General features: G+C 38.1%; 2 protein-coding genes across 2 annotated transcripts in view; one reads left to right on the top strand and one right to left on the bottom strand.

Annotated features, from left to right (window-relative positions):
- Positions 1 to 24122, top strand: part of BRIP1 (BRCA1 interacting helicase 1) — a 196288-nt gene that overhangs the window by 28077 nt on the left and 144089 nt on the right.
- On the bottom strand, positions 19614 to 22194 carry LOC117202116 (LYR motif-containing protein 4-like). The gene is made up of 2 exons (XM_033431803.2): positions 22098 to 22194; positions 19614 to 20252 (listed from the first exon to the last, which is right to left on the bottom strand). The coding sequence occupies exons 1-2, from the start codon at positions 22192 to 22194 to the stop codon at positions 19975 to 19977; spliced, it is 375 nt and encodes a 124-aa protein (XP_033287694.1). The 3' UTR covers positions 19614 to 19974.

The following is a 24122-nucleotide window of genomic DNA, read 5'->3' as shown; positions in this document are numbered from 1 at the left end:
CGGGCAGGCTTAGTTGCCCCACGGCATGTGGGATCTTAGTTCCCCGACCAGGGATCGAACCCACATCCCCTGCGTTGGAAGGCAGATTCTCTACCACTGTACCACCAGGGAAGTCCCCTGTCCTTTCTAATTTTCTCATTACTTTTCCCCCTCAAGCCTCACAATATTTGATGTTTACATTATTGTAATTATGTAAATATCATTAAAAACTGAGCCAAGTGTTAGATTATGATTACAGTTCTTTCCCCAAACCAGGTTTTATTTTTTCTAGTGCTTAATATTTGTCTTGTCATTTACTTAGTTTTCTGTATATCTGTAACTATTTATCTCCAAATTCTGATAGAGCTTAAAATCTGTTAACTCATTCAAATGTATCAGGTCAAGAATGTCCATATTTCTTAGACTCTCAATATTTAGTGAAAATAATGAAAAATACTTTTTTGATGTTGAATTTTATTGTATGTATTTTAATGACATTGACCTTTTTTTTTTGTTTCTTCTTTTTTTTTTTTTTTTTGCGTTACGCGGGCCTCTCACTGTTGTGGCCTCTCCCGCTGCGGAGCAACAGGCTCCGGACGCGCAGGCTCAGCGGCCATGGCTCACGGGCACAGCCGCTCCGCGGCATGTGGGATCTTCCCGGACCGGGGCATAAACCCGTGTCCCCTGCATCCGCAGGCGGACTCTCAACCACTGCGCCACCAGGGAAGCCCTGACCTTTTTTGAATGCAAAAGCATTATGTATTCCTTAGTGAAAATTTGGAAACCACCAAAATGTATACTCAAGTTATTAACATTAATCTTTAATTCAACTATCACCTTAGTATCAACCCCTTGTTATTTTGCTTGCTATCCTTTTACACACAGACACACACACACACACACACACACACACACAGTTTTTTACCAATTGCTGTGTAACAAATCAACCATTTATTTAGCTGACTATTCTGAGGGTCAGCAATTTAGGCTGGGCTCAGCTGGGCATTTCTTCTGCTGATCTCAGCTGGTCCACTCATGCATCCGTGGTCAGTTGCAGGTCAGCTGCAAGTCAGCAAGGCGGCTCTGCTTCTTAGGCTTGGTTGGCAGTTGACTAGGACCATGGGACCATGGCGTGGGTACCTCTCATCATCCAGCAGACTAATCCCAGCTTATATATATGGTGGCCCCAAGGTTCCAGGAACAGCAAGAGAGCAAACCCCAATGTGCAAAATACCTTTTGAGCCTCTGTTTATGCCACATTTCCTAATATCCCAGTCACCAAAGTAAGTCACATGGCCAAACTGAGATTTGAGGTAAGGAGTTCACCACTTTTTTTTTTTTAATTAATTAATTAATATTTTTATTTTTGGCTGTGTTGGGTCTTCATTTCTGTGCGAGGGCTTTCTCTAGTTGTGGCAAGCGGGGGCCACTCTTCATCGTGGTGCGTGGGCCTCTCACTATCGTGGCCTCTCTTGCTGTGGAGCACAGGCTCCAGACGCGCAGGCTCAGTAGTCGTGGCTCATGGGCCTAGTGGCTCCGCAGCATGTGGGATCTTCCCAGACCAGGGCTCAAACCCGTGTCCCCTGCATTGGCAGGCAGATTCTCAACCACTGTACCACCAGGGAAGCCCAGGAGTTCACCTCTTGGTGAGAAGAGCTTCAGAGTGACCTTGCAAAGGGGACTTACATATAGAAATGAGAAGAATTTTTGGCCATTAAAAAATATATCTGTATATCTGTATATAATATGCATTATGCATATACTTTTTTAAAAACAAAATTTGGATAGGATTTATTATTAAAAAAAATTTTTTTTATTTAGCTGCACTTCAGGTTCTTAGTTCCCCAACCATGAATCGAACCTGGGTCCTGGGAGTGAAAGTGTGGAGTCCGAAGCACTGGACTGCCAGGAAGTTCCCAACAAAATTTGGATTATAGTGTATATAGCGTATATAGCATTTATTTTTCACCTAATATATCATGGTCATAGAAAAGGCTTTTAGAAATCTCTTACTTTGATACATACTTTTTTGATACAACCTTTTTTTTCTCTGTTAGGAGTTGGCAAACTACAATCCATGGGCTGAATATGGCCCACTGTCTGTTTTTATAAATTTTGGGGAACACAGTTTACATTCATTTACTTACTGTTTGTGGCTAATTTTGTGCTCTAAATTGAGTAGTTGTGACAGATACGATATGGCTAACAAAACTTAAAATATTTACTCTTTGGCCCTTTAAAGAAAGTTTACCAACCCTTGTCCTATGCTATTTTAATCTTGGTAAGTGAGGCCAGAAGTTGGTGGCATTAGTGAGAACCTCTTGCTTTATCTGCAAATTTGCCTAAGGGCAGGATGATAGAATGGATGAATAATTGCTTGAGTGAGTTTCCTTCAGCTCCAATAATTATGATTTTTTAAGAGCTTGTAGAAGACATAATAGTGACCTCTACAGTGGAAATAGAAAGGATAATTCTCAAAAATTTCAAATCTTCATGTTGAATGAACTTGGTGATTGTTCCAGAAAGATTTGACAGTTATTTTTCTTGATCTGTAGAAATATTTAATACGTATAGCAATCTAGCTGACGTGTGTACATATTTAGTGATAATAGAATCTATAATTGCCATTTAGAAGCTTTTCACTCATTGATAGTGGGTATGGAAAGATAACTTTACCTCAGAAAACTACTTTAATTGACGAATTGTCTGACCAGTAGACAGACAGATGGATATATAGATTTACTTATTAAAGTTTTTAAAGATTTTCACATAGTCACAAAATTATACAAAAATTGAAAATACAATACAAATATATATTTTTTCCCCTGAACCACTTGAGAGTAAGTTATTGATGTGATGCTCCATCACCCTGGAATACTTTAGTGTCTTATTTCCTAAAGCAAAGACATTCTTCAATATAACCATAAAAATCAGGAAATTATAATTGATTCATTGTTATCTAATACTCAGAATCAGATAAAATTTTGCAAGTTGTCTCTATGTAGTTTTTATAGCAGAAAGATCTAGTTCAGAATCACACATTGCATTTAGTTGTCATTTTGCTATTTTCTTCAGTCTGGAACAGTTCCTCAGTCTTCCCTTGTCTTTCATGACCTTGACACTTTAGAAGATTATAGCCTTTCTAGAATGTCTCTCAACTTTGGGTTTTATTATCATTAGATTAAAGTTATATATCTTTGGCAAGAATGTCACAGAAGTGATGCTGCATTCTACCTACTGCATCCTATGAGGTGGCAAATAGTTTCATTTTGTTTCATTACTGATGATTACTTTGATAACTTGATTAATATGATATCTGCTAGGCATCACTGTAAAGTTATCTTTCTCCCTTCATAATTAAAGAGGACTTTGTAGGGAGGAACTCTGAAACTATATAAATAGCATGTCCTCATCAAGCATTCAGTTTATTAATTTTATATTTATCTTTATGGACTCGTGATTTTACATTTTATTAAGTGAGTGATAATCTGTTACTATATGATTTGTTTAAATGCTCAAGTGCGAGTTCAGTTAAGTTGCTTCTGTCTTTCTGACATGTATCCATTATCTTAGAGCACTTACTTGGTTTCTGGCATAATAAGATGTTCTAGGGTCATCTCCATCTTGTCGTTTCCCCACCCCAGTCCTGGATTCATCCATTTTTTCAGAGAACCCTGGTTTCTTTTAAATACTTATAGAAGCCAAGTTTTCAGCATTGATTTTGCCCATTGCTATTGGGGTTGCTGTTCCAGGCCCTTTCAGCAGACAGAACTAGGCAATACGTGTCTTTGTAATATGTGTGTATATATACATGTGAACACATACACAGACAAATATATACTTACAGATATATATCTATATTTTTCTCTATTTATATGTTCAAAATTATGTATTTATAACAATACATCCAATTCCAGTTCAACACCAGAGAGTTCATTCTAAGTTTCTTCCTTTTTATAATTTTCAGTGAAAAATCTATTCCCAGTTTTTCAAAAAGTTAAAAATAGAATTACCATATAATCCAGAAATTCCATTTCTAGGTATATATCCCAAAGGATTGAAAGCAGGTATTGAAGCACATACCTGTACACCAATGTTCATAGCAGTATTATTCACAAGACCCAAAGGATGAAAAGAACCTATGTGTCTGTCAAGAGATGGATGGATAAACAAATGTGGTATATACATGGAATATTTAGCCCTAAAATGGAAGGAAATTCTGACACATGCTGCGACAAAGATTGAAGATATTATGCTAAGAGAAATAAGCCAGTTAGAAAAGGACAAATACTGTATGATTCCACTTATAATTTCCTTTGTGTTCCTATTATAGAAATAGAATTCATTTTTTTATATTGACCATGTAACCTGAAAATTTGCTAAGTCACTTTTTGGTTCTAGCTGATATATATATATATATATATTTTAAGAGCTAGCTGATATTTTTGGAGATTTTATAGGACTTCCTAAGAATACAGAGCTGTATGTTTTCATTCTCTAATAAACATTTTACTTCTTTTAGTGTTTGGCTTTTAATATGTTTTCTTGTTTTATCTCAGTGGCTAGGATATGCCAAGGTTGAATTGGAGTGGTGAGAGTAGACATCTTTGCCTTGTTCAAATCTTAGGGGGAAACAAAACCATTAAGAATGATGTTTGATGTAGGTGTTTTGTGTATGGTCTTTATCAGGTTGAGGAAGTTTCCTTCTGTTCCTAGTTTTTTTCTTTCTTTTTTTTTGGCTGCACTGTGCAGCTTGCAGGATCTTAGTTCCCGGACCAGGGGTTGAACCTGTGCCCCCTGCACTGGAAGTGTGGAGTCTTAACCACTGGACCGCCAGGGAAGTCCCCCCTTCTATTCCTAGTTTGCTGAAAGTATTTTAACGAATGAATGTTGAATTTTGTATTTTAAATTTTATTGCATCCATTAGTAGGATCATATGGTTTTACTCCTATATCCTGTGGATATGTTGAATTACATTTGTTTGGTTTTTGGATGATGACCCAACCTCACATTCAAATGAAAGCTGGAATAAAACCCACTTGGTCATGGTTCAGTACCCTTTTTATATATTGCTAAATTTGATTTGCCAAGTTTTGTTAAGGATTTCTTGCATCTCTGCTAATAAGATATTGGTCTTTAGTGTTTCGTGTGTGTGTGTTATCTTTGTCTGGTTTTGATATGAGGGTAATGCTGACCTTATGAATTGGAAGTATCGGTATTCTTAAATTTTTGATAGAATTCACCAATGAAGCCATCTGGGCCTTGCATCTTATTTTTGGAAAGGGTTTCACTTACACATTTAATTTCTTTAATAAATATAGGACTATTCAGATTTTCTGCTGCTCCTTGAGTTGGTTTTGGTAATTATATCTTTCAAGAAATTTGTCCGTTTCAGTCAAGTTTTTAAATTTATTGGCATAATATTCAAAATATTTTCTTTTTTTTAAAAAAACTGTAGGATCTATAGTGATATGCCCTCTTCATTTCTGATACTCAGAATTCACATTTTTTTCTCTTTATTTTTTGATCAGTCTAGGTAGAGATGTATACATTTTATTATCTTTAAAAACCGGTTTTGGGCTTCCCTGGTGGCGCAGTGGTTGAGAGTCTGCCTGCCGATGCAGGGGACGCGGGTCCGTGCCCCGGTCCGGGAAGATCCCACATGCCGCGGAGCGGCTGGGTTCGTGAGCCATGGCCGCCGAGCCTGCGCGTCCGGAGCCTGTGCTCCGCAACGGGAGAGGCCACAACAGTGAGAGGCCCGCGTACCGCGAAAAGAAAAAACGGTTTTGTTTTTATTGATTTTTCTTTAATGATTTTTCCATTTTCTATTTCATTGATTTCTACTTCTGTCTTTATGTCCTTCGTTTTACTTTTTTTAGATTTAATTTACTCTTTTTCTAATTTCTTGAGGTTGAAGCTTATTAGATAATTGATTTTGGTCCTTCCCCCCCCAAAACAACCATCGAAAGCTATACATTTCCTTCTGCTTTACGCGCATCACAGATTTTGATATTATGTTACTTTTTATATCATTCCTTTTGATTTCTTTTCTGACCCAAGATTTATTTACAATAAATAAACACTAAATAGTTTAGTTTTTTCCCCAGATATGTTTCTCTTATTGATTTGTGATTTGTGTGGTTAGAGAACATATTTTATATGATTCCAATTCCTTTCAATTTAATAATCAGTGAAAGCTCTGAATTCTTAGGAAAAATGTGTATTCATTTATAGACTTCTACTCTGTTATTTGGTGTAGTAGTCTATAAATGTCAGTTGGCTCAAGTTGGCTGATTATGTTGTTCATGCCTTCTATAACCTTACTGAATTTTTTGGTCTACTTGTAAAGTAGAGAAGAGTGCTAAAGGCCCTATAATTGTGGATTTGTTTCTTTCAGTTCTATGAATTTTCGCTTCCTGGAATTTAAGCTCTGATATTAGTTGTATAAACATTTAAGATTATGTCTTCTTGATGAATTAACCCATCTGTCATTAGGAAATGTCTTTGTTCTGAAATCTATTTTGCCTAATTAATCAAATCAGTCTAGCTTTCTTATGATTAGTGTTTGAGTAGTGTATCTTTTTTCATCCTTTTAACTTATCTGTGTCTTTACATTTAAAACGGGTTTCTTGTACATCGTTCAGTCTTCCTTTTTTTTGTGTGTGTGTGTTATGCGGGCCTCTCACTGCTGTGGCCTCTCCCGCTGCAGAGCACAGACTCCGGACGCGCAGGCTCAGCGGCCATGGCTCACGGACCCAGCCGCTCCGCGGCATGTGGGATCCTCCCGGACCGGGGCACGAACCCGTGTCCCCTGCATTGGCAGGCAGACTCTCAACCACTGCGCCACCAGGGAAGCCCCCAATCTTCCTTTTTTATCCACTCTGACAAACCCTGCCTTTTAATTGGAGTATTTACACCCTATACGTGTAAATATAATAATCAGTATGGTTGCTGTATATTTTCAGTGTGTCTCAGTTGTTCCTTATTTGCCTTAAAATTTTTTTTGGCCTTCTTTAGGATCAATTGAACATGTTTTAGGATTACATCTTTTCTCCACCATTTTCTTCTTAGTATAACTCTTAGCTTATTTGTTTTGGGGTTTCTCTGAGATTTACAATTTCTGTCTTAAATTTATCACGTACTTTCAAATATTTTACTTCACATACAGCAGGGGTCCCCAACCCCCACAGCCTGTTAGGAACCGGGCTGCACAGCAGGAGGTGAGTGGTGAGCAAGTGAGCGAAGCTTCATCTGCCACTCCCCATCACTCGCATTACCACCTGAATCATCCCTCTCATTGCTTGCATTACCGCCTGAACCATTGCTCTCATTACTGCCTGAACCATCCCCCTCAATCCGTGGAAAAATTGTCTTCTACGAAACTGGTCCCTGGTGCCAAACAGGTTGGGAACTGCTGACATACAGTGTATAAAAACTTTCTCCCACTATACTTTAATTTCCACTTTCTCATATGTAATTATTTTTTATTGGACTGTAATTGGTTTACAATGTTGTGTTAGTTTCTGCTGTACATTGAAGTGAATCAGCAATATGTTTACATATATCCCCTCCCGCTTGGATCCCCCCCCCCCACGAATCTAGGTCATCACAGAGCACCGAACTGAGTTCCCTGTGCTATATAGCAGGTTCCCACTAGCTATTTATTTTACACATTTAGTAAAATACTGTATTTATGTCAAACCTAATCTCCCAATTCATCCCACCCTCCCCTTCCCACCCTGTGTCCACGCGTTCGTACTCTACGCCAGCGTCTCTACTCTTGCCCTGGAGATAGGTTCATCTGTACCATTTTTCTAGATTCCATATATATGTGTTAATATATGGTATTTGTTTTTCTCTTTCTGACTTACTTCACTCTGTATGACAGACTCTAGGTCCATCCACATCTCTACAAATGACCCAATTTCATTTCTTCTCATGGCTGAGTAATATATATTATGTATATGTACCATGTCTTCTTTATCCATTCATTTGTCAATGGATATTTAGATTGTTTCCACGTCCTGGCTATTGTAAATAGTGCTGCAATGAACACTGAGGTACATATGACTTTTTGAATTATGGTTTTCTCAGGGTATATGCCCAGTAGTGGGATTGCTGGGTCATATGGTAGTTCTGTTTTTAGTTTTTCAATGAACGTCCATACTGTTCTCCACAGTGGCTGTATCAATTTACATTCCCATCAACAGTGATAGAGGGTTCCCTTTTCTCCACACCCTCTCCAGCATTTATTGTTTGTAGATTTTTTGATAATGGCCATTCTGACCAGTGTGAGGTGATACCTCATTGTAGTTTTGGTTTGCATTTCTCTAATAAATAGTGGTGTTGAGCATCTTTTTCATGTGCCTTTTGGCCATCAGTATGTCTTCTTTGTAGAAATGTCTATTTAGGTATTCTGCCTGTTTTTTGATTGGGTTGTTTGTTTTTTTGATATTGAGCTGCATGAGCTGCTGGTATATTTTGGACATTGATCCTTTGTCCGTTGCTTCATTTGCAAATATTTTCTCCCATTCTGAGGGTTGTCTTTTCGTCTTGTTTATGGTTTCCTTTGCTGTGCAAAAGCTTTTAAGTTTCATAGGTTTCATTTGCTTTTTTTTTTTTTCCCCCCAATACGTAGGCCTCTCGCTGTTGTGGCCTTTCCTGTTGCAGAGCACAAGCTCCGGACACGCAGGCCCAGCGGCCATGGCCCACAGGCCCAGCTGCTCCGCGGCATGTGGGATCCTCCCGGTCCAGGGCACGAACCCGTGTCCCCTGCATCGGCAGGCGGACTCTCAACCACTGTGCCACTGGGGAAGCCCTCATTTGCTTATTTTTGATTTTATTTTCATTACTATAGGAAATGGGTCAAAAAAGATCTTGCGGGGCTTCCCCGGTGGCACAGTGGTTGAGAGTCCGCCTGCTGATGCAGGGGACACGGGTTCGTGCCCCGGTTCGGGAAGATCCCACATGCCGCGGAGTGGCTAGGCCCGTGAGCCATGGCCACTGAGCCTGAGCGTCTGGAGCCTGTGCTCCGCAATGGGAGAGGCCACAACAGTGAGAGGCCCGCGTACCACACACACAAAAAAGGGCTTCCCTGGTGGCGCGGTGGTTGAGAGTCCACCTGCCGATGCAGGGGACATGGGTTCATGACCCGGTCCGGGAAGATCCCACATGCTGCAGAGTAGCTGGGCCCGTGAGCCATGGCCGCTGAGCCTGCGCGTCCGGAGCCTGTGCTCTGCAACGGGAGAGACCACAACAGTGAGAGGCCCGCGTACCGCAAAAAAAAAAAGATCTTGCTGTGATTTATGTCATAGGGTGTTCTTCGTCTGTTTCCCGCTAAGAGTTTTATAGTGTCCAATCTTACATTTAGGTCTTTAATCCATTTTGAGTTTATTTTTGGGTATGGTGTTAGGTAATGTTCTAATTTCATTCTTTTACATGTAGCTGTCCAGTTTTCCCAGCACCCCTTATTGAAGAGGGTGTCTTTTCTCCATTGTATATTCTTGCCTCCTTTGTCATAGATTAGGTTACCATAGGTGCGTGGGTTTATCTCTGGGCTTTCTATCTTGTACCATTGATCTATATTTCTGTTTTTGTGCCAGTACCATACTGTCTTGATTACTGTAGCTTTGTAGTATAATCTGAAGTTGGGTAACCTGATTGCTCCAACTCCATTTTCTTTCACAAGATTCACTTTGGCTATTCGGAGTCTTTTGTGTTTCCATACAAATTATAAAATTTTTTGTTCTAATTCTGTGAAAAATGCCACTGGTAATTTGATAGAGATTGCATTGAATCTGTCGATTGCTTTGGGTAGTACAGTCAATTTCACAATATTGATTCTTCCAATCCAAGAACATGTGTATCTTTCCATATGTTTTTGTCATCTTTGATTTCTTTCATCAGTGTCTTATAATTTTCTGAGAACAGGTCTTTTGCCTCCTTAGGTAGGTTTATTCCTAGGTATTTTATTCTTTTTGTTGCAATCGTAAATAGGATTGTTTCCTTAATTTCTCTTTTTGATCTTTTGTTGTTAGTGTATAGGAATGCAAGAGATTTCTGTGCATTAACTTGGTATCCCTCAACTTCACTAAATTCATTGATTAGCTCCAGTAGTGGCATCTTGAGGATTTTCTATGTATAGTATCGTATCATCTGCAAACAGTGACAGTTTTACTTCTTCTTTTCCAATTTGGTTTCCTTTTATTTCTTTTTCTTCTCTGATTACCATGGCTAGGACTTCCAAAACTGTTGAATAATAGTGGCGACAGTGGAAGTCCTTGTCTTGTTCCTGATCTTAGAGAAAATGCTTTCAGTTTTTCACCATTGAGAATGATGTTTGCTGTGGGTTTTTCGAATATGGCCTTTATTATGTTGAGGTAGGTTCCTTCTGTGCCCACTTTCTGGAGAGTTTTTATCATAAATGGGCGTTGATTTTGTCAAAAGCTTTTTCTGCATCTATTGAGATATATAGTTTTTTTTCTTCAATTTGTTAATATGGTGTATCACATTGATTGATTTGCATTTATTGAAGAATCCTTGCATTCCTGGGATAAACCCCAGTTGATCATGGTGTTATGTTATGATCCTTTTAATACGTTGTTGGATTCAGTTTGCTAGTGTTTTGTTGAGCATTTTTATGTCTGTATTCATCAGTGATATTGCTGTGTAGTTTTCTTTTTTTGTGATATCTTTGTCTGGTTTTGGTGTCAGGGTGATGGTGGCCTCATAGAACGAGTTTGAGAGTGTTCTGCCCTTTGCTATTTTTTGGAAGAGTTTGAGAAGGATAGGTGTTAGGTCTTCTCTAAATGTTTGATAGAATTCACCTGTGAAGCCATCTGGTCCTGGACTTTTGTTTGTTGGAAGATTTTTAATTACAGTTTCAATTTCATTATTTGTGATTTGTCTGTTTATATTTTCTAATTCTTCCTGGTGCAGTCTTGGAAGGTTGTACCTTTCCAGGAATTTGTCCATTTCTTCCAGGTTGTCCATTTCATTGTCATATAGTTGCTTGTAGTAGTCTCTTATAATCCTTTGTATTTCTGCAGTGTCAGTTGTAATTTCTCCTTTTTCATTTCTGATTGTATTGATTGAGACGTCTCCCTTTTTTTCTTGATGAGTCTGGCTAAAAGTTTATCAATTTTGTTTATCTTCTCAAAGAGTCAACTTTTAATTTTATGTACCTTTGCTATTGTTTTCTTCATTTCTATTTCATTTATTTCTGCTCTGATCTTTATGGTTTCTTTCCTTCTACTAACTTTGGGTTTTTTTTGTTCTTCTTTCTGTAGTTGCTTTAGGTGTAAGGTTAGATTGTTTATTTGAGATTTTTCTTGTTTCTTGAGGTAAGATTGAATTGCTATAAACTTTCCTCTTAGAACTGCTTTTGCTGCATCCCATAGGTTTTGGGTCTTCATGTTTTTGTTGTCATTTGTTTCTAGGTATTATTTATTTCCTTTCGATTTCTTCAGTGATCTCTTGGTTATTTAGCAGCACACTGTTTAGCCTCCATGTGTTTGTGTTTTTTCCAGTTTTTTTCCTGTGATTGATTTCTAATCTCATAGTGTTGTGGTCAGAAAAGATGCTTGATACGATTTCAGTTTTCTTAAAAATTCCAAGGCTTGATCTGTGACCCAAGATGTGATCTATCTGGAGAATGTTCTGTGGGCACTTGAGAAGGAAGTGTATTCTGCTTTTGGGTGGAATGTCCTATAAATATCAATTAAATCTATCTGGACTGTTGTGTCATTTAAAGCTTGTGTTTCCTTATTTATTTTCTGTCTGGATGACTTGTCCATTGGTGTAAGTGGAGTGTTAAAGTCCCTCACTATTATTGTGTTATTGTCAATATCCCCTTTTATGGGAAAATGTAGATTTCCCTGTTAGCATTTGCCTTATGTATTGAGATGCTCCTATGTTGGGTGCATAAATATTTATAATTGTTATATTTTCTTCTTGGATTGATCATTATGTAGTGCCTTTCCTTATCTCTTTTAACAGTCTTTATTTTAAAGTCTATTTTATTTGATATGAATATTGCTACTCTAGCTTTCTTGTGATTTCCATTTGCTTGGAATATCTTTTTTTTTTTTTTTTTTTGGGAATATCTTTTTACATCCCCTCACTTTTTGTCTTTATGTATCCCTAGGTCTGAAGTGGGTCTCTTGTAAGACAGCATATATATGAGTCTTGTTTTTGTATCCTTTCAGCCAGTCTGTGTCTTTTGGTTGGACATTTAATCCATTTACTTTCAAGGTAATTATCGATATGTATGTTCCTATTACCATTTTCTTAATTGTTTTGGGTTTGTTTTTGTGGGTCTTTTTCCTCTCTTGTGTTTCCCTCCTAGAGAAGTTCCTTTAGCATTTGTTGTAAAGCTGATTTGGGAGTGCTGAATTCTCTTAGCTTTTGCTTGTTTGTGAAGGTTTTGATTTCTCTGTTGAATCTGAATGAGATCCTTGCTGGGTAGAGTAATCTTGGTTGTAGGCGTTTCCCTTTCATCACTTTAAATATGTCCTGCCAGTTCCTTCTGGCCTGCAGAGTTTCTGCTGAAAAATCAGCTGATAACCTTATGGGGATTCCCTTGTATGTTATTTGTTGCTTTTCCCTTGCTGCTTTTGATATTTTTTTTATTTCTGTTTAAATTTTGTTCGTTTGTAAATTATGTGTCTTGGTGTGTTTCTTGTTGGGTTTATCCCGTAGGGACTCTCTGCACTTCCTGGACTTGGTTGGCTGTTTCCTTTCCCGTGTTAGGGAAGTTTTCAACCATAATCTCTTCATATATTTTCTCAGACCCTTTTTCTTTTTCTTCTTCTTCTTCTGGGACCCCTGTGATTCAAATGTTGGTACGTTTAATGTTGTCCCAGAGATCTCTGAAACTGTCCTCTATTCTTTTCATTCTTTTTTCTTTATTTTGCTCCTTGGCAGTTATTTCCACCATTCTATCTTCCAGCTCACTTATTCGTTCTTCAGCCTCAGTTTTTCTGCTATTGATTTCTTGTAGTGTATTATTCATTTTAGTTATTGTGGTGTTCATCACTCTTTGTTCTTTAGTTCTTATAGGTCTTTGTTAAACATTTGTTGTATTTTCTCCGTCCTTGCCTCCATTCTGTTTCTGAGATTTTGGATCATTTTTACTAACATTACTCTGAATTCTCTTTCAGGTAGGTTGCCTATTTCCTTTCATTTATTTGGTCCTGTAGGTTTTTACCTGGCCCCTTCGTCTGTAACGTATTCTTTTGTTCTCTGTTTTTTTTGATGAGTGGGCCTGTGTTCCTGTCTTACTGATTGTTTGACCTGAGGCATCCAGCACTGGAATTTTTAGGCTGTTGGGTAGAGCCGGGTCTTTGTGCCGAGATGAGGATCTCCGGGAGACCTCACTCTGATGAATATTCCCTGAGGTCTGAGGTTCTCTTTTAGTCCAGCAGTTTGGACTTGGCACTCCCACCACAGGAACTGAGACCTCACCTCTTACCTGGGAACCAAGATCCCGCCAGCCACATCGTGACAAAAGAAAAAAAAAAGCAGTGCAATAACAAAGAATAAAAAATAAAATAATATTAGAGAAATAGAAAATATATTAGAAAAAATAAAAATATTAAGTGAAACAAAAACAACAGGGTTAAACAGAACCACACAGCAAAAAGAAAAGAGGGGGGAACAAACCAAAAGGAGCAGAAAAATAACAAAGAATAAAAGATAAAATTAGAAAAATAAAAAAACTATTAGAAAAAATGAAAGTATAAGTGAAACAACAACAACAAGGTAAAACAGAACCACAACCACAAAAAGAAAAAGAAATGGAAAAAGAAAAAAATGCCTGTAAAGCCCTTGGCTGTGGTGGATGGAGTCTAGGTGGGGCAGGGTCTAGCCTCAGATAAGGCCCTGGGTGGGGGTGCGGAGACAGGACTTAGGCCCAGTGTGGCTGGACGGGGCCTCAAGAGGGCAGAGGATCAAGTCTGGGACCTTAGTAGGCTCCTGGGGGCTCGAGTGGGTGGGGGAAATGCTTGCCTATTCTCTTCCAGTCCTCTAATCCCCTGAGGGTCTCTCCCTGTCCCCACTGATCCCCTCATTGTGAGTGGACCCCTCCTGAGCGTGGGAACCCGTCCCCTCCTGCAGCCACCCCTCAGGGGTGCCAGCCCCATCCCACCTCCAGTTCTCCTCTCCCCTTGTCCTACTCAGTTGCTCGGGGGTTCTTCCTGTCCCCTTAGGTGTCCATGGTCCCCCACCAGTGCCTGGTAGGTGCCCTAGTTGTGGGGAGACGCAAACTCTGTGTCCTCTTACTCTGCCATATTGACTCTGCCCTGGTAATTTTTGTTATATACTTTTGTATGTATTGTGAACCATAGAGTATTTTTTTATTATTTTTTCTCTTAAATCATCAGTTATTTTTTTAATTACGAATTTTTTTTTTTTTTTTTTTTTTGCGGTACGCGGGCCTCTCACTGTTGTGGCCTCTCCCGTTGTGGAGTACAGGCTCCGGACACGCAGGCTCAGCGGCCGTGGCTCATGGGCCCAGCCGCTCCGCAGCATGTGGGATCTTCCCGGACCAGGGCACAAACCCGTGTCCCCTGCATTGGCAGGCAGACTCTCAACCACTACGCCACCAGGGAAGCCCAATTATGAATTTTTAATTGAGGCTCTATAAAGCAGTTTAAGGATCACTGTAAAATTGAAGGGAGGGTACACAGATTTTCCATATATGCCCTTCCCCAGCCACCTCATTATCAACATCCCCCACCAGAATGATACATTTCTTACGACTGATGAACCTACATTGAGAGGTCATAATCACCCAATGTCCATAGTTTACATTACCATTCACTCTGGGTGCTGTACATTGAATGGGTTTGGGCAAATGTATAATAACATGTATCTACCATTATATCGTACAGAGTATTTTCACTGCCCGAAAAATCCTTTGTGTTCTGCCTATTCATCCCTTCCCTCTCTCCCTGCAAACCACTGTCAATCGCTGATCTTATTACTCTCTCCATAGTTTTGCCTTTTCCAGAATGGCATATATAGTTGGAATCATACAGTATGTAGCCCTTCAGACTACAGCCCTTCAGTATGTAGTAATATTTAAGATTCCTCCTTGTCTTTTTATGGCTTAATAGCTCATTTCCTTTTAGTGCTAAGTACTATTCCATTGTCTGGATGTACCACAGTTTATTTATCCATTCACCTACTGAAGGACACAGTGATTGCTTCCAAGTTTTGGCAGTTATGAATAGAGCTGCTCTCATCATTTGTGTGCAGGTTTTGTGTGGGCATATGTTTTCACCTCCTATGGGTAAATACTAAGGAGCATGACTGCTTGATCATATGGTAAGAGTAGGTTTAGTTTTGTAAGAGACTGCCAAACTTTCTTTCGAAGTGTCTGTACTACTTTGCATTCCACTGGCAATGAATGAATTCCTTTTGTTCCAGATCTCCACATTCTTGTCAGCATTTGCTGTTGTCATTTTTCCTGATTTTAGCCATTCTAATAAGTGTGTGGTAGTATCTCGTTTAACATGCATTAGTCTAATGACATATGATGTTGAGCATCTTTTCATATGCTTATTTGCTACATTTTAAAATAATTAATCAATTATTTAATATTTTGGACTGCATTGGGTCCTCGTTGCTGTGCACAGGCTTTCTCTAGTTACAGTGAGCAGGCGCTACTCTTTGTTGCGGTGAGAAGGCTTCTCATTGCGGTGGCTTCTCTTGTTGTGGAGCACGGGCTCTAGGCACGCGGGCTCAGTAGTTGTGGCTCGTGGGTTCTAGAGCACAGGCTCAGTAGTTGTGGCACACAGGCTTAGTTGCTCCGTGGCATGTGGGATCTTCCCAGACCAGGGCTCAAACCTGTGTCCCCTGCATTGGCAGGCAGATTCTTAACCACTGCACCACCAGGGAAGCCCCTATTTGCTACATTTTTGTCTTCTTTGGTGAGGTGTCTAAGGTCTTTGGCCCATTTTTAAATTGGGTTGTTTGTTTTCTTCTTGTTGAGTTTTAAGAGTGCTTTTTTGTATATTTTGGTTAATTCCGTTATCAGATGTGTCTTTTGCAAGTATTCTTTTCCCAGGCTGAGGTTTGCCTTCTCATTCTCTTGACATTGTCTTTCACAGAGCAGAAGTTTTTAATTTTAATGAAATCTAGATTATTAATTATTTCTTTCACAGATGGTACCTGTGGTGTTATATCTAAAAAGTCAGCACCATACCCAAGGTCATCTAGGTTTTTGCCTTTGTTCTTTTCTAGGAGTTTCATACTTTAGTGTTTTACATTTAGGTCTGGGTTCACTTTGAGTTTATTTATGTGTAGGTTGTGAGATGTGGATCTAGGTTCATTCTTTTTGCATGTGGATGTCCAGTGGTTCCAGTGCCATTTGTTGAAGAGGCTGTCTTTGCTCCAGTGTTTTGCCTTTGCTCTTTTATCAAAGTTCAATTAACTATATTTATGTTGGCTTATTTCTGGACTCTCTATTCTGTTCCATCAGTGTATTTGTCAGTTCTTTTGCCTGTCATACTGTCTTGATTATAATAAGTGTTGAAGTTGGATGGCATAGTCCTCCAATTTTGTTCTTCTCCTTCAGTATTGTGTTGGCTATTTTGGATCTTTTACCTTTTCATATACAGTTTAGAATTAGTTTGTCAGTATTCACAAAATTACTTACTGGGATCTTGATTGAGATTGAATTTAATCTATAGATGAAGTTGGGAAGAACTGACATCTTAATGATACTGAGTCTTCCTGTCCATGAACATGGAATGTTTCTGCATTTATTTTGTTTTTCTTTGATTTTGTTCATCAGAATTTTGTAGTTTCCCTCCTATAGATCTTGTACATATTTTGTCAGATTTAGACCTAGGTATTTCATTTTCGGGGGTGCTAATGTAATTGGTATTGTGTTTTTAATTGCAAAATCCACTTGTTCATTGTTAGTATATAGGAAAGTAATTGACCTTTATAAATAAACCTTGTATCCTCGAACCTTGAAATAATCACTTATTAGTTTCAGGAGGTTTTTTATTGATACTTCCAAATTTTCTACATAGACGATTGGCAAACAGAGACAGTTTTATATCTTCCTTCTCAATTTTTTTTTAAATAAATAAATTTATTTATTTATTTTTGGCTCGTTGGGTCTTTGTTGCTGCGTGCGGGCTTTCTCTAGTCATGGTGAGTGGGGGCTGCTCTTTGTTGCAGTGCGTGGGCTTCTCCCTGTGGTGGCTTCTCTTGTTGCACAGGCTCTAGGCACATGGGCTTCAGTAGTTGTGGCACATGGGCTTCAGTAGTTGTGGCACATGGGCTCAGTAGTTGTGGCTCACGGGCTATAGAGCACAGGCTCAGTAGTTGTGGAGCATTGGCTTGGTTGCTCTGCAGCATGTGGGATCTTCCTGGACCAGGGCTCGAACCCATGTCCCATGCATTGGCAGGAGGATTCTTATCCACTGAGCCACTAGGGAAGCCCTCTCAATTTGTATACCTATATTTTCTTTTCTTGTCTTATAACATAAGGAAAGACATACAGTTGAAAAGAAATGGTGAGAGGGAATGTCATTGCCTTGTACCTGATCTCAGAAATCTTTTAAGTTTCTCACTATTAAGTATGATGTTAGCTTTAGGGTTTTTTTTGTAGACGTTCTTTCTCAACTTGAGGAAGTGCTCCTCTCTTCCTAGTATACTGAGGGTTTTTATCATGTATGTGTGGATTTTGTCAAATCCTTTTTTGCAGCTATTGATATGATCATGTGATTTTTCTTTTGTAGCCCACCAGTGTGTGATGGATTATATTAATTGATTTTCAAATGTTGAACCAACCTGCATAGCTGGGATAGATCACACTTGGTCATGGTTTATAATTCTTTTTACACACTGTTGGATTAATTTTGTTAATATTATCTTGCTATTATTTGGTTGAGGATTTTTGCATTTGTGTCCATGAGAGATATTGGTGTGTAGCTTTCTTTTAATGTCTTTGCCTGGTTTTGGTATTAGGATAATGCTGGCCTAATAGAATGAGTTGGCAGCATTCCCTCTGCATCTATCTTCTGAAAAAGATTGCAGAGAACTGGTGTAGTTTCTTCCTTAAATGTTTGGTAGAATTCACAAGTGAACCTGTCTGGATGTGGTGCTCTCTTTTTGGAAGGTTACTAATTATTGATTTAATTGTTTAATACATCTAGGCCTATTCATATTGTCCATTTCTTCTTGTGTCAGATTTGGCAAATTGTATCTTTCAAGGAATTGGTCTATTTCATTAGATTATCAAATTTGTGGGCATAGAGTTGTTCATAGTATGTTTTTTTAATTATCCTTAGCATCCATAGGCTCTGTAGTGATGTTGCTCTTTCATTTCTGGTATTAGTAATTTTTGTCTTCTCTCTTTTTTTCTTAGTGAGCCTGGCTAGAGACTTACTGATTTTATTGATTTTTTTTCAAAGAAGCAGGTTTTTGGTTTCATTGATTTTTCTCCATTGAGGTTCTGGTTTCAATTTCACTGATTTAAGCTCTAATTATTATTCTTTTCTTCTGCTTAATTTGGATTTAGTTTGCTCTTTTTCTAGTTTTCTAAGGTAGCAGCTTAGATTATTGACTTTAGATCTTTCTTCTTTTCTAATATATGCTTTCAGTGCTATAAATTCTTCTCACAATACTACTTTCACTGCCTACCATGTATTTTGATAAGGTGTGTTTTTATTTTCATTAAGCTCAAACTATTTTTAAATTTCTCTTGGGATTTTTTCATTGATCCATGTGTTATTTAGCCATGTGTTGTTTAATCCTCACATATTTTGGGATATTCTAGTTATCTTTCTGTTACTGATTTCTAATTTAATTCGATTGTGGTCTGAGTGCAGACATTGTTATGATTTTTATTTTTTTAAACTTGTTAAAGTATGTTTTATCTCCAGAATGTGGTCTATCTTGGTAAATGGTCCACGTGAAGTTGGGAAGAATGTGTATTCTACCACTGTTGTATGAAGTAGTCTATAGACTATGAAGTAGTCTATAGACTACTTCAGTTATGTCAGTTATATCCAGTTGATTGGTGATATTGTTGAGTTCAGCTATGTCCTTAGTGATTTTCTGCTTGCTAGGTTTGTCCATTTCTGATAGCAACTCCACCTATGATAGTGGATTTATCTGTTTCTCTTGCAGTTCTATTAATTTTTGCTCCATATAGTTTGACACACTGTTGTTAGGCACATACATGTTAAGGATTGGTATTTTTTTCTTGGAGAATTGGCCCCTTTATCATTATGTAATGCCCTTTTTTTTTTTTAATCTCTGATAACTTTCCTTTCTTTGAGGTCTTCTGTGTTGGAATTAATATAGGTACTCTGCTTTCTTCTGATTAGTGTTAGCATGGTATATATTTCTCCCTTCATTTACTTTTAATATATAAGTTTTTTCATCTCTAAAGTGGGTTTCTTTTAGACATCAAATATTTGGGTCTTGTTTTATGATCTTCTTTGACAATTTGTCTTTTAATTGGTGTATTTAGACCATTGATGTTAAAAGTGATTATTTATAAGGTTGGATTAATATTTACCATATTTATGACTGTTTTCTATTTTTTGCTTTTGTTCTGTGTTCCTCTTTTTGTTTCCCACTATTTTTATGCATTTTGTAGTTTATTGTCAAGGACCAACAAACAAAATCTGGAAATGCTCTATACAAGTGCTGAGGAGCTACAAAAGAGAGGTGGGGTGGAGGAGACACAATAATACACAACAGTCTTTTGAGGAGCTCCAGCTCTTCATTCTAACACTTGAACCAAGGAGAGACAGCCATCCTTTGTCACTAAGGCTGCAGAAGAATGGAAACCTCATTCAGTTTATCAGTTCTTAGGGCAGATACAGCAAGAGCCTATTTAAAGCTGATGCAAAGGCCACTCGTGGTCTGCTGGGAGCCCCCATGCAAAGCAGAATGGATGCTGAAGGTGGTCCATGGCTGCCGGTGGTGGCTGGTCCCAGCTCCCTAGGTCCTGGGCTTCTCTTGATTCTAACTGACAAGCTTGTCAGTCAAATATAGTTGGCCAATGTGGACCTGTCTATGGATTATCCCAGGGTCTCTTTTGGCTTTATTCATTAGGGCTTGAATTTTTACAGGATCCTTTACATTCTTATTTTCTCTGAAGACATCTCTTATCCTCCTGATGGTGTAAGTTCTGTAGTTGTCGGCACTGAAGTGCTTGCTCTCCCTCAGCATTGCCTGGTACATATCCAGCACTCGTGTGTGGCTGGAGGCTGCAATCTCGGAACGAAAAAAACCCAGATGGTCTTCTTTGCAGAGGTCCCAAGTTCAATACAACCTGCAGAACTTCTGCCACCGCAGGGAGCACCAGTGGGACGCACGCGTGGGGCTTGGCCCAGGTAGTGGCCCAGGGTCTGGCCCAGGTGGGCTCTGGCCCTGTGCAGTGGCACAGACACTAAATAAGTATTTTATTTGATTCCATTTTCTCTCATTTCTAGCATAACCATCATATTCCTTCCCTCCCTCCCTCCCTTCCCCTTTTTTACTGGTTGCCCTAGGTTTTGCAATATGTATTTATGGCAAATCCAAATGTGCTTTCCCATAACACTATATCACTTCATGGGTAGTGTGAGTACCTTATAAAAATAACAGTGTAATCTTAATTCCTCACTCCATCCCTTGTATGATTGCTGTCATTTATTTCACGCATATACAGTTGACTCTTGAACGATGCAGGGGTTAGGGGCACCACCCCCCCAGCAGTCAAAAATCTGTGTATAATTTTTGACTCCCCCAAAACTTAAGTACTAGTAGCCTACTGTTGACCAGAAGCCTTACCAATAGATAACATAAAGTCAATTAATGCATATTTTGCATGTTATATGTATTCTTACAATAAAGTAAGCTAGAGAGAGGAAAATGTTATTAAGAAAATCATAAGGAAGAGAAAATATATCTACAGTACTGTATCAATACTGTAAGTTTACATCATCTATAAGATGATGAAGCATCTGTCAATACCTACAACAATATTATCTTATATGATACAAAGCACTGTAAATGTTATATGCATTTCTAACACTGGACATCAAAAATGAAAAGATGATGTGAAAAAGAAATGTATATTTATTTAGAGGTATAAAAATTCATACGTTGATAATGAAAAAGCAGCAGTATGTTTACTTTACGGTAACTTAGTGTAATTGATACAGTTGCTTCACAGTAGCCTGACCTATACATGAATGAATGAATCATTTAAAATTGTAAGGTATAAAGTATTACAGTCATATTCGTAATATGGTATTGGAAACATTGTTACATTTTTTAAAAAACACTTACCTGTGATGATATGCTGATGTGCAGTTTCTCCAGTTATGAAACAGAGAGGAATATTATATGGTAATGTAATTCTTTGAAAGTTATAAAATAGTAAGAAAACTAACACATTAATTTTATATTAAATATCACTCACCTTATGCCTATGTAAGGATAGACTAGCATCTACGTATATTTCATGCATTTATGACATACCTTTTTCCTATTTATTTATTTATTTGTATTTCTAAGCTCCATGGTTCATCTGTGAGTTTTTTCAAATTCTTGCAAATCTTCAAAAAAATTTCCAATATATTTACCAAAAAAAACTTACGTAAGTGGAACTGTGCAGTTCAAACCTGTTTTAAGGGTCAACTGTATACTATTATTTATTGATATTATTGGTATTATTATTTTGAACAAACTGTTATATGTTAGGTCAAATAAGAAAAATGAAAGTTTTAAATTCATATTTACTATTCCTTTTTCCATGCTCTTTCTTACTTTATGTATATAAAGAATTTTTCCTCTCTTTGAAGAACTTCTTTTAATATTTCTTGAAAGTTACTGGCAACAAATTCCCTCAATTTTTGTTTGAGAAAGTCTTTATTTCTCCTTCACTTTTGAAGGACAATTTCTCAGGGTACAGAATTTTAGGTTGGTGTTTTCTTTCTGTCAACGCTTTAAATATTTCACTCCACTCTCTTCTTGCTTGCATGCTTTCAAGGAGAAGTTGGATGTAATTCTTATCTTTGTTCCTCTGTGGGTAACTGGTTTCTTTCAGGATTTTTTTTTTTTATCTTTGATTTTCTGTAGTTTGAAGATGATATGTTTACATGTAATTTTTTGGACATTTATCTTGTTTGGTGTTCTCTGAGCTTCCTGAATCTGTGGTTTGGTGCCTGACATCAGTTTGGGGAAAATCTTGGTCATTATTACTTCAAATATGTCTTCTGTTCCTTTCTTTTTTTTCCTTCTAGTATTCCCTTTATGCATATCTTAACTTTTGTAGTTGTCCCACAGTCCTTGGATATTCTGTTCTGTTTTTTTCAGATTTTTCTTAGGTTTTTTGTTTTCAAGCATTCTATTGATATATCTAGCTCAGAGAGTCCTTTGTCAGCCATGTCCAGTCTACTAAGAAGCCCATCAAAAGCATTTTTCATTTCTGCTACAGTGTTTTATTCCTAGCATTAAAAAAATTCTTCCTTAGGACTTCTGTCTCTCAGCTTACATTGCTTGTCTGCTCTTACGTGCTATATGCTTTATCCAGTAGAGCCTTTAGCATATTAATCATAGTTGTTTTAAATTCCTGATATGATAATTCTAACATCCCTGACATATCTGGCTTTGATGCTTGCTCAGTCTCTTCAGGTTGTGTTTTTTGCCTTTTGGTATGCCTTATAATTTTTTTCTTGTTAGCTGGACATGACATACTGGGTAAAAGAAGTTGCTTTAAACAGGCCTTTAGTAATTTGGTGGTGAGATATGGCAGGGAGGGCAAGTGTTCTATATCCCATGATTGGGTCTTAGTCTTTTAGTGAGCCTGTGCCTCTGGACTGGGAACTTCACAGAAGTTTCTCAGGTTTTTCACCCCCTTAGGTGGGACAGGATGGCTTGAGTGGACTGGAGTTGTTTTTTTCTCTTCTCCGATATAGAAGGGACTGCTAGACTGCTAGAGTTGGGTATTAGATTAGACTCCGATAATACCCCAGCTGGTTAGGCTCTGGTTAACTAGTTTCCCCTGAGGGCAGGCTTTGTTAAGAAGAACAAAGTGCCCTGGTATTTCAAAATGGTTCCTTTTCAACTCCCCTTACTAGGAGCACAAGGGTATATTTCTCTGATGTGTATTGTAGGAACCTGGTCTGGCTCCTGGACGTAAATGTCACAATATTTGGGAGCCCTCCATGACTGGGCACCCCTGGAATTTTTAACTCAGAGAGTTATGCATACTGAGCCTCTAGCAGTTCATCACTTACATTTCAGGTTTTGTTAGCCCAGCACTTGTTCCTGCACTGGTTTCCACTGGTGTCTCTGCTCCTGTGTGCTATTACTCCCTCTATTCACCTGTCTGTCTCTCCAATCTTAAAGGCAATGGTTTGTCCTCCCCTCTCTTACAAACCCAGGAAAAGTTGTTGATTTTTCAGTCTTTTCAGCTTTTTACTTGTTAGGATGGAGTGGTGACTTCCAAGCTATTTATATTCAAAAATGGAAACCGGAAGTCTACCTTCGTTATTTTACATAAATTTACAAATCAGGAAAATTATTTCTTCCCTCATTTTCCTATTTGTTACTTCTGGTGCCCTTCATTCCTTTATGTAGGTTCGTTTCTATTTTGTATAATTTTTCTTTTAGCTTGAAAAGCTTTAACATTTGTAGTGCAGACCTGCTCCTAACAGATTTTTCTCAGCTTTTCTTTCCCTTCATTTAAAAAAAAATATGATACAGTGTATGTAAGAAAATTTACTGTTTTAACCATTTTTTGTGTTCGGTTCAGTGGCATTAAGTCTATTCACATTGCTATGCAACCAGAATGTTTTCATCTTCCCAAACTGAAACTCTGTAACTATTTTTTTTTGAATTTTATTTTGTTTTATATAGCAGGTTCTTATTAGTCATCAATTTTTTACACATCAGTGTATACATGTCAATCCCAATCGCCCAATTCATCATACCCCCACCCCCACCCCCACCCACCTGCTGCTTTCCCCCCTTGGTGTCCATACATTTGTTCTCTACATCTGTGTCTCAATTTCTACCCTGCAAACTGGTTCATCTGTACCATTTTTCTAGGTTCCACATATATGCGTTAATATACGATATTTGTTTTTCTCTTTCTGACTTACTTCACTCTGTATGGCAGT

Source organism: Orcinus orca, chromosome 19, assembly GCF_937001465.1.
Source record: "Orcinus orca chromosome 19, mOrcOrc1.1, whole genome shotgun sequence".
Taxonomy (NCBI): Eukaryota; Metazoa; Chordata; class Mammalia; order Artiodactyla; family Delphinidae; genus Orcinus; species Orcinus orca.
The sequence above is the reverse complement of the archived record's forward strand: the minus strand, read 5'-3'. Positions and strand labels throughout refer to the sequence as shown.